Raw genomic sequence first — 15133 nt, 5'->3', positions numbered from 1 at the left:
TTTAATCACATTTTCTCCTGAGATTTATATTTGAGTCTAAGTGAGAGGCAAGTTCTTGTTTATAATTTGCAGCTATGTGGTTTATTCTGCGATGTGGTTATTCTAAAGTATGGTTAGTCCTGTTAGCAATTCGTCAGTCACATAGTACAGGTAAAAGATTTTCAAAAACTGAAAGATTGATATCAGTGTGATGTTTTTCTTTATTTTGCTTGATGCATTGAACATAGTTACAAGAACAAAAGAGGAAGAACACTCCAGCAACATAATAGAGATAGCATGGGAATTTATCTAATAAAGGCTTCCTACTTGGTTTAAAACAAAGAAAGGTCTTACAAGTGAGATCATTATCTAATCAGGGTCTAATTAAGAAAAAACACCAGCATTTACTCCGTAGGCATAAAGCTCTGGATGTTAAACTGATATGTAAGAGACAGAAAGCTACAAAGCTACAGTACAAACAAATGTAAACCAAACACTACAGCAAGAAGCACTGTGGCACTACAGCGGCGTTCACAGAGGAGATGCCCAGTTGTGGCGAGCTGCCATCATTGCTCGTTTCAGCTGCTCATAGGTGACAAACATCACCACATTCCAGGAGCCCAGACGGAGGAAAGAAGGCATGAACCTGACAGCATATAAATAAAATTAGTGGGGAAATGTGAAGATGTTAAAGGCTCAAATTTAAACTGAAAAGTTCCTATACATGAAATAACCCCCTGGCCTCTTTGAGACACTTAAAAACAGTTGGTAATATGAGAAGATGTGTCATGTAATTTATGAACTAATTTCAAGCACATATTCTTTTCACCAAAAGAATTAGAAAGGCTAGTCAACTGAGAACAAAATCTTATTACATTTATAATAGACGATTCTTTTTATCTAATTCATCTACTCAGGAGGGCACCTCTGTTTATGTAACCGTTCATTTTTCTGGAGCAGTCTGAAGTGAGGTACTTTGGTCAAGGATACAACAGCATACCCCAGCTTGGGATTTGAACCTACAACCTTCAAGTTATAAGGCCAGAGCCATAACCACTGTATTATTTAGCAAAAAAACCCAAAAATAAATGTTATCATTTTCTCAAGAGATAATTGTATATTTACCCTTTATAGAAAGCCATGGGCCCCTCCTTTGTCAACATGGAGAGTGCACAATACAAGGCACTGCGGTACTGGCCAAGAGCAGAGTTCATATATCTTGTTTTCACTACATCCACAGGGGAAGCAATCACAGTAGTGCAGAAACCCGCACCGAAAGCAGAGGTGAAGTGGCAAGGAAGGTTGTCTGTAGAACAAAATATGAGAGAGTTATACTTAAATACACTGAAGCCTTAGCAAGTCAATTGCCATTCCAGATTAAGGACATTCACATACCAGACATCGAGGTGTGTCTCAGGAGAGCATCTTTGATGAGATCATAGGTCACTAATTCAGTGCAGTTTACAATGGCATTGCGGGCAATATTGGGTGCAGTTCCTGTGGATCAAACAACACAATATTTGAAATCAATACTTTGATTACCGAGGGACTGTAGAGCAGAGGATGTAATGGCTGAAATGATCTTTCAATAAAGTTTAAAATTAAGAACACAAAAGAAAAGCCATTGGTAGCAAGGTGCGAAAACAAGAGGAAAAACTGAACTCATGCTACCACACCCTGAGTTTTTACAATAATATCTTGAAAAGTGCTTTCAACCACCTGACCCAACTGAAAATGCTGCTTCTCCTATCTGCTACTTTTATTTGCTGCTCCGTCTTCACTGCAGTGATGAAAATAAAATACACCCCACACCTTTCCACAGTCCTTTCACTCCCTCCTCCTTGGCAATGGTCCTGTAGGCATGCATGGTTCCCTGGTATCGCCTGTTGCCGTTTGCCGCACTGGCCTGGGCCTGGAATCGCACCTTCACCACATCTGTGGGCTGAGCCACAGCCACAGCCAAGGCCCCAGTGGTGCAGCCAGCCAGCAAGCGGCTGCCAATCCCAGCATCTTGAGACCCGAGCAAGAGAGAAACCTTGTCATTCCCTCCGCATTCTTGAAGGGGAGCAGGTTATTCATCTCTGTAACTTAAATCAACTCATTGATGGCATCGCAACATTTTCTGAATTAAGCACAAAATCGGGACCTCTGTGAAAGTACTGTATGGTCGCCGTGGTGTCGCAAACCACTGGTCTCGCCACGGACACAAATTGAGACGTGAAGCGGCCCTTCCTGCTCACTAGATACTGTGACGACTAGTGTAATGGGATGTATGAGCAAATAAGTACAGGTTGTGCTGCCGGCATTTCACCGCAGAAATGTTCCAACATGACCTGCATTCAGAGTTAACAAGCAAGTCGTATTTGTCAGCAAAACCGCCTGGAAGTCGAGAGCGTTATTTCTATTGGATTAAAAGAGATGTATTCACAAGACTGCTTCTTTACAATGCAATAAGGCCGCTTCACATGACTAAATTTGTTGCCTCGTTCTAAATCACAGAACACAGTGCTGCGCCTACCTGGAAATTTAGTTTATTCTGAAATGTAAATTCTAGGTTTTACACGTTATTGAGTACATTTTACTTTCATTGTGGTTAGAAATGCACTTGTTAAAATATAAATATATATAATCACCAATTTCTAAAGAGATGGAAGAATTCTACCATGGTACAGTAAATTAAACACCTGATTTGTTAAATAAAATAACTTAGAAGTCATGTAGAGCTAAATCATAAGCAATCCTTCAGCCCTCAAGGATCAGAGGTATCTTAATTAAATAGATTACTTGCTTAATCAATAGCTAAAAATAGTTGCAAAACTTGAAAAAACTGGCAACAGACGAGACTAACTGGACTGAGACTCTCCAGGACCAGGTTTGGAGAATCGTGATCTAAGCAGGTGGAATTAGATTCAACATGGCGTTGAAATTTCAGTACAATTTCTTTCTTTCGCGAATAAATTATACACAACTGGGTGTGAATCAATCACAGATCCAACAGTTCAGACTCTTAGCTTTTTACTGATGTGAATGGTCTCTAAAATATTCAGAGAAGTATATTTAATGCTGCCATGCGTAAATGCTGTAAAGGGATGTGCTTTAACATACGTTCGGCTCCTTTGGTGTAGAACTGCTTGACAGAGTCATAGAGTCCGATCCGGACTGAGGCAAAGCTCATCTGGCGCTGGAGCCCGGCCACCAGCCCGTTGTACAGACTCCTGGGCCCCTCTGTCCTCACCATGGTGGTGATGGTGCCAAACACGCCACTGTATTTGACGGATTTGACATTGGGACAGGTGGCTTTGGATTCTCCTTGGATCTGCACAGGACAAAAGGGGGATGAAGAGGCTTTACAGTCACGGGAAGGGTGGGCAGGGCACAGACCCAGGTCACTAACAGCTCACGGCTCATGGTCCTCTGCTTCGCACTGCTAGGCATCTGAGTCTACTAGTGAGGAGTCAAGAGAGATACACAGAGAGACACTATCAGTAAGTGCACGGATCCCAGGGACATCTTCAATTTTCAATGATCAGGTTCACTTCAGATCAAATCCATATGTGGCACCAACGGCGGGAACTAAAACTGACGGGAATTACACAACCATCTATCCGGTGAGACCTGCAACACAGCAAAACTGGATTCACCTTAAAATGTAGGACTTTGCTCCTGGTCTGGATACAGAAGCCACGCGGGACTATGAAACGTTTTGCTGCAACTTTCTGGAATGTCAAATCTAGGCAAATTAAAGCCCCAGGAGGGGAAGAAACTGGCCAGACTTGGGACTCAGTGTGCTTGCTCATACAGTAAACAGAGAGACAGGCACGCTGACGTCATCAGCTCGGCCTACCTGGAGCCTGACTTTAGCCGTGTCGAGGGGGAAGGTGAAAAGATCGGCAATGCAGGCCGCAGTCCCTGCACCAACGAACTTCACGGCCGCGGTAGGGGGGACGTCTGCAGGCCTGAATCCAACCATTTTCGCGGAGATAATGGGAGATCAATGAATGGACGACGAAGAGGTGGTGTGAAAACAAGGCAGATGAACTCTGGCCCCTTCTGAAACAGGAGAAATCAGTCAGATGAAAAACACATGCCATGAAATTTGCAGCACACACCAAAGGGTCCAGCAGCCTGCATTAATTTCTTCAAACTAGACACGCTGGACTCTCTGAACTTCAAAGGAAGCAACCATCAAGTTTAAATGATGTATCCTCTCAGATTGGAGATACATTTAACATCAGAAGGTTATTCTTCATAATGTGTATTATGCACCTTCTCTGTATCACTTAGTAGACATGTGGTCTACTCTACTCTTGAATTCCAGTTCAAGACAATTTTACTTGAAATACAATTGCACTCCTCCCTAGAGCACGTCTACGTCCGCGTTTTGGACTGAAAAGTTATAATTTTATAATACAGTGGCTTATTTTAAAGCCGTTGAAACTCGGGTGTGGCCATGCTGTCTCAGTCCGAGCAGCGTTATCTTCACAAAACCGCACGATGTTCCGCTTTGGGAAGAGGGTGCGGGGAACATATTGTTCTGCTTCAGCGAGTCTGGTCTAAGTCCTGTTTGACGCACTTGTCAGCGGAACTCGTACCTATTGGCCCCTGCCTGTTGCTAAGCGTACGCAATAGGCAGACGCAGCAGGAGCTAACAAAGGCATTGCTGTGTCAGAGCACTTATTTGCATGCTTAGGTGGAAAAAAAAAGTGTTGTTTCAGTCCATGTACAGCAGATCTTTGCCGCAGCTTGAAGCATTTAACTTTTTGGGTCACTCCGCGGTAGCAGTCAAGAGTAAGAACGCCGAAGGATACAAATTCATGTCTCAAGCAGCGTGTTTGGAGGGATTAATAAGACTTTCAAAACGTTCCCAATTAGTGTAGCTGATACCTTTATTCAAAACATACTGTAATAATGGTTAAAATAAATACAAAAAGTGCATTGTGTATTGGAAATAGATCACAGCTGTTTGTTTCTTCCAGTACAACGTTTTTATTTGACTTGTTATAGGGTACAAAACAGGAGGATTTTCTGACCTGTAAATTTTTATTTTAATTGTATTTCTCTATTTTTTTTAAATTGTAAAGCTTTTCTTTACAAACCACATAAAAGACATGTATGTATACGTTTAGATTTTGATAATTGCTTACGGATCTCTGTGGATTTCCGTCCCGTGGGATATTTAAATAATGAATCCTATATGAGTCTCTTTCAAACTAGGAGTTGCAGTGTCCGCCTAAAGTAACTGAAATCAACAGGTTTAATGTTCGTGTTTTATACCTTACCTTTTGTCAAGTAACCCAGGATGGCGCAGTTGATCAGGATTCTCTAAAGGTATCCCTCTCGTTGAAATTACTTTCAACTATTATCTGGGTCCCTTGTTGTTCCATAGAAAAAATTCCCAAAACTAAACTCGTAAAAAGCATAATCCAAATTCTGAAAAAAAGAGTAACATCAACAATTATTAGTATTAACCACAATCGTGATAATGAAATTGCCGGATACCAATTCGTATATTTTATTCACAGGGAGAAATGTTTAACACGTTATATTTTTTCCAAGATTTAACAATCCAAAGGCAACATTATTTAACTGTATTTAAAGTCTTATCGTTTTTTGTCTTTTTTATTTACATAAACGACAACAATCGAAACTATCTCCACGTTGTGCGATACTGTAACCTAGCCTAACCTACCGGTACGCTTTGAAAAGTTACCTTAAAATCAAACGTGAAAGGTTTAGTTTAGAAGGTGAAATCGATGGCTTCTTCTGTCGAGATGAGATGATGGACGATGGACACAGACGTTCCCCCGAGAAGAAAGCTTCCTGTTCTGGTAGCTTTCACAATGGGATGCTGAACTTGAAGGTGGTTTTATAGTCTCCCGGCCGCTGTCTCGCTGACGTCACTGAAGGAGAAGTGAAAGTCTGCGCAGAAATGTTCCAGGAAGGAGTTCGCCTCGCTGCGATAACACACAGCTCTCGCATAGTCATACATCAATGTCGGCTCGACTTGAACTCGAAAATTGCCCGGAGTTTTTTTTTTTTGTGTCTGTTTCATCCTCTCTCCTGGGAGCCCTTTGCTCTTCGTTTGACGCTATAACTGTTAAATAGGACTTTCTTTATGGTCACTCAGGGTTTTTTACAGTACCCGGATACTGTCTGCAACCCGTGTTTGAAATGCAGTAAAAGTCTGAGTTGTTAGGAAACACTGTCGCTGACAAAGGACTGGAAAAAAAAAATTGGTTAGCCTTACTTTCGACTCGAATCCGTTGTACAGAATGCAAAGGACTGCAACTAACAAACGCCAGTATACAGTATGACTGAAAAGCTCTAAATTTGTGAATTAATGAGGCCGTGAATTAGCAACTTTAAACGCACTGTAGGGCACTGAGGCCTTACAATGTATCATGCATTTGAATTAATCCTAAATTAAAAATAAATTTGGGTGGTCTCTCAGCAGTTCAGGTATTGCTAGACTCTTTTTTTTAAAAAAACTTTAATTTCAACAATATCAAATTATTCACTTTTATACGAGAGATGGTACACGAATATATAGCACATTCTCCATTTGCATTGTTTTTAGAACTGAAAAATCAATTAAATTTTATATTAATATGCCACTTTATAACATACATGCACAGTGTATACACTGCTCATACTTACAATATGCATTTAGGCTATGTAGCCCTAATGTTTTGTATCTGGTTTGCAGTTCAGAGGGGGGGCTCAGCTGAAGTAAATGAGAGTGTGCCTATGAGCCAGATGTCCTTGGCTGTAGCCTTGGGCTGTCTGGCCAAGTCAAGCAGTTCTGTGCTCTGGGTCTGAAATGGAGTGAACTTGCCCGGGGTGCCAAAATTCTCACTTCTTGTGAAATTTGCCATTTCAGTTTAAGTCCCAAGCTTGTCATTGATCAAGTGTTGCCAGCTGACTTGAAAGCGTTTTGTTTTTTATGTTCTGAAATGCTAATAAATACCTGAAACCAGTCTGTGTGTCGTAGCTTAACTGGATAAGGTGATGTTAAGCCCCCAACTCCATATGTAAGTACTGCCACTTTCTCAGCTAATCGTAGGCTTGAATGACTGGTCCTGCCCTTATGTACTGCGGCATATTAGCAGCCAAAAATGCCGAGCCAGCCACTGCAGATGGGCAAATGTGCTACAGTTCACTCTCTCTCTCAACGATGCTTTGTCCCACTTGCATGACACCTAATACAAACGTGCTGTTGTTCACTGTCTCTTTCAATGATGCCTCCTCATACCTAGCTGGCTTGCAGGTGAGTTTACTTCTGACATTCACTGGTAACCAATCATACGTCACTACATGGACAGCAAGTCAATTATTGTTCATGCCATAGACTCAAAATAAACATATGGGTTCAGCTACATATACACTTAATTTGAGCTTAATTTGGATTTTGCTAATACTGTTTGCAGAGCCGATTCCAGTTTTTATGAAGCGGAGAATGCTTCGTGTGTCCCACCAATTTCAAATTAAGCATTCACGGACATGGAGAGAATTGTTTTTTTATTTGTGATCCTCAGCAAATCCTGTGCTGGAAACTAATTTTTTTTTAGCTCGTCAAGCAGTTTGTGTCAAAGTTGAGAGATTCATTAGTTTTATTCTGCTTTGTTATACAGTGAAGTAATATTTTGACAACTGCCTTTCCATCCTGAAGCGTCACCTTCTTACATCTCAAACGCTGTGTAAGGCTATTGCCTCGTCAGTCCTGGGGTGATCACACCCAAAGGAAAGCCAGGTTGCTGCTGTAAGTGTTATTGGTGGACCAGTAGGTGGCACCCCTGCACCCGGATTAGAATTTCCAACCCAAAGCCTTAGAGTGGTGACAGGGAAAACTGTTCCTGTGAACTCTGAAAGGTTTCTTCTTTGGATGAGATATTAAAACCAAGATCCTGGTTACTTAGACATTACAGATCCCTTTGGCACTGGTCGAAAGAGTAGGGGCGTTAACGCCTGGTGTCTTGGCAAAATTCAGTTCTGGGCTTGAACAGTCTGTCCTTCCTAAACCTTCTCCTTAATTCAGAAACCTCTCATTCCTATGTTTGACCTGCTGGCACATAAAGGCTGAAGTGGGCCCCCCTCCATATCTGAAAACTCTGTATTCCACTGGAATGAAAAGCTGCAAATATTATCACCATTCTTATTATTTCTTCTTTTCCTCTTGTGCCATCCACCATCAACGAAATGTTCCTCACCCATCATTTTGTCTCATTCAGTTGGGCTCGGCTGGCATTCCTGGTGTTGAGCAAATGATTCATAAAAATGTGCTAAGGAGCTACACTGCTATTTGTAGCTCAGCAGTACAATGTCTAGACACTGGGGTTTTTTCCTTTCATCTTTTGAAGCAGAAGAGACTGGCAGATTTTGGAAGATTTATTATACAGTGAATAAGTAGAAAACAGCAATATATACAAAGAACATGTTTCAAATACATCGACCAGCGATGGAACAAACAATGTCTGGTTCTTCAGTACTTCTATTTGTACACCTTACCAACCAATCACACCAATGTAAACATTTTCCCCTTACTATATTCTTGTTCAGTGATTCCAGAAAGGAAAATCGGTTCAAACTGGAGATTCCCATGACTGCTGGGCTCTCGTTACAGCTCGTTTGATTTGCTCATAGGAAACAAACATCACAATATTCCAGGATCCCAGGCGCAGAAAGGAAGGCATGAACCTAGACAAGGGATAATTAAATAAAAAAAAAGTTTTAGTAGTGTATGTAGTTTTGAAGAGATACTGACAAAAATGCCCATTTTTGGTAGGCTTTTTTTAACTGAAAGCCATCGTGCTTCTTACAACATGCAGAAGAATTATAACTAGGTGTCAACAATAGCAAATATCTCTTTTGCATAACCAACTACCACCTTAGGATGCTGCAATTTGGCTTTAAAACCGAATACTTTAATAAACACATGCATTGGATCCACATACATCTCTGGGCTAGATTCATAGGACAAGATTAGCAAGACTACTAGACCTGTGTACCCTGAAATGACATTAGCCCAAGGTTAACGCTAATCAGGGTCTGCAGAGCAGTCTCTTATGTAACCATGTCGGAATTGCCGGTCAGAGGCCTGACCTAGGGCTTCTTTTCATTCTTTCCGAGATATACTGAGTCTGCCATCGCTTCCCTTCCCCCACTAGTGAGGCAGCTTCTTGGAAACATGGGAGGAGGGGTGTGTGCGGTGGTAGACAAAGTGAAGGAGATGAGAAATTCCAGAAACTGAAAGACGGGCTCTGGTTTGTTCCAGGTTTCTGCCCACTGGAGAACTACCGTGCACCGGTCTGCACCAAAGGTTTTCTCTCTCATCTCAGGTACCTACCCCTTGTAGAAAGCTGCGGGTCCTTCTTTAGTGAGCATAGTGATGGCACAGTTTAGAGCGCTGCTGTACTGTCCAGAGGTGGAGTTCATGAAGCGCGTCTTCACCACATCCACCGGGGACGCCACGATGGTTGTACAGAAACCAGCCCCAAAAGCAGCAGTGAAGTGACAAGGCAAGTTATCTGTAACACAAAACATCAAACTGTACTTGCTGATAGACATTGGCGCTTATCTGCAGATCAGAGAATGCTTGGGAATCAGCTGGGGAAAGTAAGCTGAATGAATTGTACAATGTTCTTGTCATCTTTCTTAAAGATGTCTTAGCATGAACAACTCATTTTTCGTTCTTGCCTTTCTTACTGTGTGTGGTGAGTGCAACTATAACGTGTTACAAACTTTGTGAGCTCAAATGACCTTTTCCCAGGCAACGAGTTTAAAGATTAAAGCAGGAGTTCACTTTACGTTTCTTACCTGTCATGAGGTCATATTTCAAGATGAGCTCTTTGATGATGTCATAAGTCACCAGCTCTGCACAGTTCACAATGGCATTACGGGTAATGTTAGGGAAGGTTCCTAACAGGGAAAGAGAGAGTGAGAACAAGTGTCAATAATGTCAATAAAACCCTCTTAGGTCTGGAATTGTAAAACATACAAGTAGTGAACACTTGTCCTCTGTTTTGAGAATCCCTGACCTTTCCACAAGCCTCTGACGCCTTCATCCTTGGCAATGGTCTTGTAGGCTCCCATGGTACTGCTGTATCTCCTGATGCCATCTGCCAGCCTGGCCTGGGCTTGAAACCGCACTTTGACCACGTCGGTGGGCTGAGCAAAAGCCACTGCCATGGCCCCTGTGGTGCAGCCCGCGAGCAGTCGGCTGAGAATACCCGCCTCTGAGGAGAGAATCCACCAGTGAGAGTCTGCAGATCTGAGTCAGGTTTAATACTGCAGCAAAGCGTCTGTATCAAAAGGATGCTTTGACCATGTTAAGGTCACAACAGTATGATAGATTCATCTCTCACATCCTGAGCAACCTGCAAACTATATTATTATTAATATGCATAATAATATTCATTTTTTGGCTTTGGGTGGATGTCTGTACTGTACTGTATGTTCAAGCTGGGTTGCCATTCAATTCTGTACAGATGTTCCATTTCCAGGTAGGTTAAGTACTTTTTTCAGACCTAAATTGGTTTAGTATTAATGAGAAGCACTCCTCCTTTCATCTGGTAAAGACCCCAGGCAGATGGAGGTTTGGTAGAGTCTTCACTATTCCTCACTGAGGCACATATTTCTGAATCGCTTGCGGGACTTGTTTATACGGAGCGCAAGTGTGTGTAAAGACTCACGCTCAGATCCTCTGGTGTAGAACTGCTTCATGGAATCATAGAGTCCGATCCGGACCGAGGCAAAGCTCATCTGGCGCTGGAGCCCGGCCACCAGCCCGTTGTACAGACTGCTGGGCCCCTCTGTCCTCACCATGGTGGTGATGGTGCCGAACACGCCCCTGTACTTCATCGCCTTGCTGCTATCCAGACTCCTGGATTCTCCTTGGATCTGAAAACAACACCGACCTAGTTTAAAAACAGATTCCAGAATTGTCGCTGAAGGCCTTTTTTGCAGGGCCCTGCCGTGTGGCTGAAGTTAAGAAGAAGCCTTGACACAGTCTGCAATCATAAACTAATATTATGAAAAACATAAAGCTACCGGATGCCACAGTAGAGCCGGTCTCTAAACATTATAAGCAGCAGTTTTACAGACTTAGCAAGGTAAATTATAATACTGGACACCTCTTTTCCATTTTATGATGTTGTGCTTTACCACAATTCCCTCTTTTTTTATTATGCTTTTACTGTGATTTCAATGTTCTTTGGTACACTTTTGTTTTCTGTTACTATGGTATACAACAACAACAACAACAACAACAACAACAACTACTACTATTTGGGAATTCTGAAGTAATTCCTCCTGTCCCACCTGAAGCCTGACTTTGGCTGTATCTAAGGGAAAGGTGACCAGATCAGCAAAGCAGGCAGCTGTTCCAGCTCCAAAGAATTTGACGGTGGCTGTGGGGGCCAGGTCTGTGGTCTTCACTCTGACCATCCTCACGCAAGGCCTGTGGATATCGCAGGGGAGCTCTGTTTCTTCTGAAGTGAATGGAGGATATACTCTGCCCTCTTCCAACCTGAGGATAATAGCCGAAAAACAAGACATTCTTGTGTTATTCTGATAACTGAAGCTGGATAAAACTTTTCCTGTTTTTTTTCTGGACTTGCAAGGCTCTCCAAAAAATGTCAGTCTGCTAGGATTAAACACTATTAAACACAAACACAACCATGTTTTCTGTTACCTGGACAGAAAGAGATGCTTCTGCGAAGGTCACGTTTCAGGCAGAGGAAAATGTCTCCCTTGAAAGTGTTTACCCTTTGTGTTGCATAGAGTCATACAACAGCCAAAGGTATAGCTCCTCAGCAGCATAACACACCTCCTACAACATAATACAGCAGCGTTATGTTGTGAGATGCATGTTAGGGATTTCAGGAATTTACTTCCCTGTACTAAAACTTCAGAGTGGTGATTCTGTTTGATTTTTATTGGAAAATATTACAACTTTTAATAAGCATGCACCAGGTAAATATTAATAAAAGTTGCTTGAACTGGATGCATTCAATAACCTGTCCAGTGTTGAACCTTCAGCACACCAATAAAGCAAGTAAGCCAAACACTTTTCTGAATCAATGAACAGAAGGCAAATCCCCAAAAGATATTTTCTGAGGAAGGTGCTTTTCAATTTCATTTTTAAAGCACTACTATCTTTTCATTCCCTGTTAAATCACTCTCACTGATTCACAACCACCTGAAAAGCCTTCTCAATGGTTAATAAAAATAATGTGTAATTGAAGATCCCATTAAAAATACATTAATATATTTACCTGATAGAAATAAGTGATTTTAATCCAGTGCACCAAAATGAAGATTCAACATGCAATATTCCAGACAGTGGTTTTCCATCAGTGGCAGTCTGTCCACTAGTGTCCCTTCAAACTGCCTTTAATCTGCAAAGAACCGTTCTATTTATACCAGCATCTTCTCTGAAGTGCTATTGGTATTAGGTTTCAGGACATGACAACAATTACCTAACAGCGGGGACATGTTTACATCAAAAGCTTATTGCCGTATGTCACTTGCAAATCTGTGCAGTTTTGTTTCCAAAGTGGTGTAGAAATGACCTGCAGCCCCGCAAAACCATGTAGTGATGTAACCAAATGAACCCATCAAACTATAAATATTCCTAAAGGGTGGGATTATACTGAGATACCGCCTAAAAGAGTGTTTTGCAATAAATTAAATAACATCACAACCAGTCCTTCCAGTCCAGTAACGAGAATGGGAGGTGTTTGGTATTCCTGCAGTCTACTTTTATTAAACGATTCCGAAAATCTTGACATGATCTGCAGAAAGGGCACAGAAAAATCATTGAAAAACATTTTAAACTCAGATTTGTAGTTTTTCACCAGTTCTCATGGTTTTGGATAGATGGATCATAGATGGATATCTCTTGGTGGCAAGTAACAAGTTTTGTTGAAGGGTGCAGTCTGCAGCTACTCAGGGGAATACTGAAGTGGACTCTGGTAAACGGATTTTAATAGGGTGAAAAGTAAGCAACAAGAATATCACACTTACAGTCATCATTTTCCGCAGATTCCTTTGATTTTATACGATTCATAAAATGTGCAGAATTGTTATGAAAAACTGCTGGACTGGTCTACTACACTTTCGATTCGAGTAGAATATTGTGCAAATACAGATCATTCGATGTGGCACCTCGTTCAATCCTACGATGAGTATTTTACGAAGTAAACCCGGATTGCAGAATGATACAATAGCAGAATCACTTAAAAGTCTTGCAATTAACGTATCTCGAGGACCTGGTACATGTACAGTGAGGTGTGTGCACATTATTGTGTTTGGATCTCCGTTTGTCGGAAAAAGCTACAGGAAGGTATGCAGGCTGGGGGCTCGTCTGGGATAAACAGTCCTAGTGGTTAAGATTTCATTCGGGGAAGTACATGACGTTCCCAGCAGCCGGCTGTGTACAGTACTAAATTCATGGCGGGTGACACCTGTTGTGGCCGCCACAGAACTGGCCTCTCTCTGTGTGTGTTTTTTTAATGTCCTAGTGTACTGTAATGTATACGAGACATCGCAGATTCACAAGACATCCAGTCTTTTTGTAGCTGGTTTTCAAACACCCCATAATTGCAGAATGGTTGATATTGTGGAAACTAAGACAAAACATCAATTTTTCCAATTACATATTCATTACAAACGCTTAATAAAGTAATACTGATATCATGACAATGCAGACCAACGAAACATTAGTTTCTGAAGTGCACTGTTACTTTTGGAAGTAGCTATAGGCTACTAAAATATTAATACTCCCCGTACTGTGTATCAATATCCAAGATATGGAGCGAATCTGGATTATCTCACAGATTAGAGGGGCTGTTTTAAATTTCATATCTGACCAAACCAATTTTCCATAATACCCAGAACAAGGTTCAACACTGGTACACATTTATAGATGGTCTTACTTGGAAAACCACTTCATTTCAATGAAAGGAAACAGAAAAGCTGCTGTACGCAAAATAAAGTAATATATTTAACCGAGTAAAAGATTAAAAACCCTTCTTTTGTAATACGTCTACAGATGATGAAACAGTATCGCATAAAATGCTCTACTGTCTGTTTCGTTGAAGTAGCACTTTCCCTTTGACCCTGAAAGGAATTTTGCTTCATTAATACGGAGGTTAGGAAACTCCAACCATTTAGCCAATCCATACACAATTTACAGGAGGTGTGTTACCATCTGTATGCAATTCTGGAGTTGTGAAAGCATCTGGTCCCAGAAATAAGCGTTGTCTAGCATGTTAAAACCATATGAGCGTAAGTACTTGCATACATTTTGCCTCATGGCTTGAGACCCTGGAGTTCTTCAAAGGATTCTGGTCATTCTGCTTCTAAGTATTTCGCTACATATTCAATCAACTTTGGGATAAAATCCAAACAAAAAAAGATACAGAAGTACAATTTCCTACTATCTTCAAAATAATCTGTAGAACAACAAATGAAAATACCAATGAACATGATTTAGATTTTGGACTACAGAAATGCAGCAAATCTGACATTACAATCACACTTGTGTATTCTAGTATACTAGAAATGTAAATAAATGCATTCTGATAATAAGAACATTTTACAGAATACCCCCCAGATTGTTTTTTTTTAGGCTTTCACAAACTGCACGGAATAGCTTAAAATGAACACCAATTACAACACTCCCTACGATAGATGAGCTGATTTCCAGGATGTGATACCTCTCATTTCCACGTACTTCAATAACAGTAACAATGATTCATTTTTAATTATGATGTGACTCAACGAGACTTTACAAAGTGCAACAAAGCAAAACATATATTTCTAGCATCCCTCCCATTAAAAAGCACAGTTTGTACTGTTTAGATCGTGGGTGTTTCAGGGTGAGTTTCAGTGTATAACAGTGTGGAGACCTGTGATGTTGACTACTGGATGAGAAGACAGTCAAACCACTCAGTTTACAGCTTAACCTGGATTGAAACGTGAAAAAAGGCCAAATTACACGAAAGACTACTTCTGAATTCCTTAAGTGCTTGTTTTTCTCTCTGTGGCAAGCTGTGACGAACGTAACTTTGTTTGCATTCATGGACTGAATACAAACAAAGAGAAATATCAGTGCATGAAATTCCTTGAACTGTAGATATCTGGAAGTTACATC

The 15133-nt window shown here is 41.1% G+C and overlaps 2 protein-coding genes across 3 annotated transcripts; both read right to left on the bottom strand.

The window, feature by feature from the left end:
• Positions 1 to 182: 182 nt before the first annotated feature.
• Positions 183 to 5830, bottom strand: LOC102689307 (dicarboxylate carrier UCP2-like). Its single transcript, XM_006627794.3, has 8 exons — positions 5690 to 5830; positions 5259 to 5409; positions 3824 to 4029; positions 3085 to 3295; positions 1792 to 1989; positions 1375 to 1476; positions 1105 to 1285; positions 183 to 625 (listed from the first exon to the last, which is right to left on the bottom strand). Exons 3-8 carry the CDS (start codon positions 3947 to 3949, stop codon positions 511 to 513), a joined length of 933 nt encoding a protein of 310 aa, XP_006627857.1. The 5' UTR covers positions 3950 to 4029; positions 5259 to 5409; positions 5690 to 5830; the 3' UTR covers positions 183 to 510.
• Positions 5831 to 8350: 2520 nt separating this feature from the next.
• LOC102689101 (dicarboxylate carrier UCP2-like) lies at positions 8351 to 12374 on the bottom strand. Of its 2 annotated transcripts, XM_015341450.2 has the most exons (8): positions 12252 to 12374; positions 11669 to 11806; positions 11296 to 11503; positions 10668 to 10875; positions 10014 to 10211; positions 9793 to 9894; positions 9323 to 9503; positions 8351 to 8673 (listed from the first exon to the last, which is right to left on the bottom strand). In XM_015341450.2, the coding sequence occupies exons 3-8, from the start codon at positions 11419 to 11421 to the stop codon at positions 8559 to 8561; spliced, it is 930 nt and encodes a 309-aa protein (XP_015196936.1). In that variant the 5' UTR covers positions 11422 to 11503; positions 11669 to 11806; positions 12252 to 12374; the 3' UTR covers positions 8351 to 8558. The 2 variants fall into 2 exon arrangements, with proteins under 2 accessions (XP_015196936.1, XP_006627856.1); XM_006627793.3 differs by lacking the exon at positions 11669 to 11806.
• Positions 12375 to 15133: the final 2759 nt, after the last annotated feature.

The sequence above is a fragment of the Lepisosteus oculatus genome, chromosome 5 (genome assembly GCF_040954835.1).
Source record: "Lepisosteus oculatus isolate fLepOcu1 chromosome 5, fLepOcu1.hap2, whole genome shotgun sequence".
Classification (NCBI taxonomy): Eukaryota; Metazoa; Chordata; class Actinopteri; order Semionotiformes; family Lepisosteidae; genus Lepisosteus; species Lepisosteus oculatus.
Note: the sequence above shows the minus strand (reverse complement) of the source record. Positions and strands in the feature narration are given on the sequence as shown.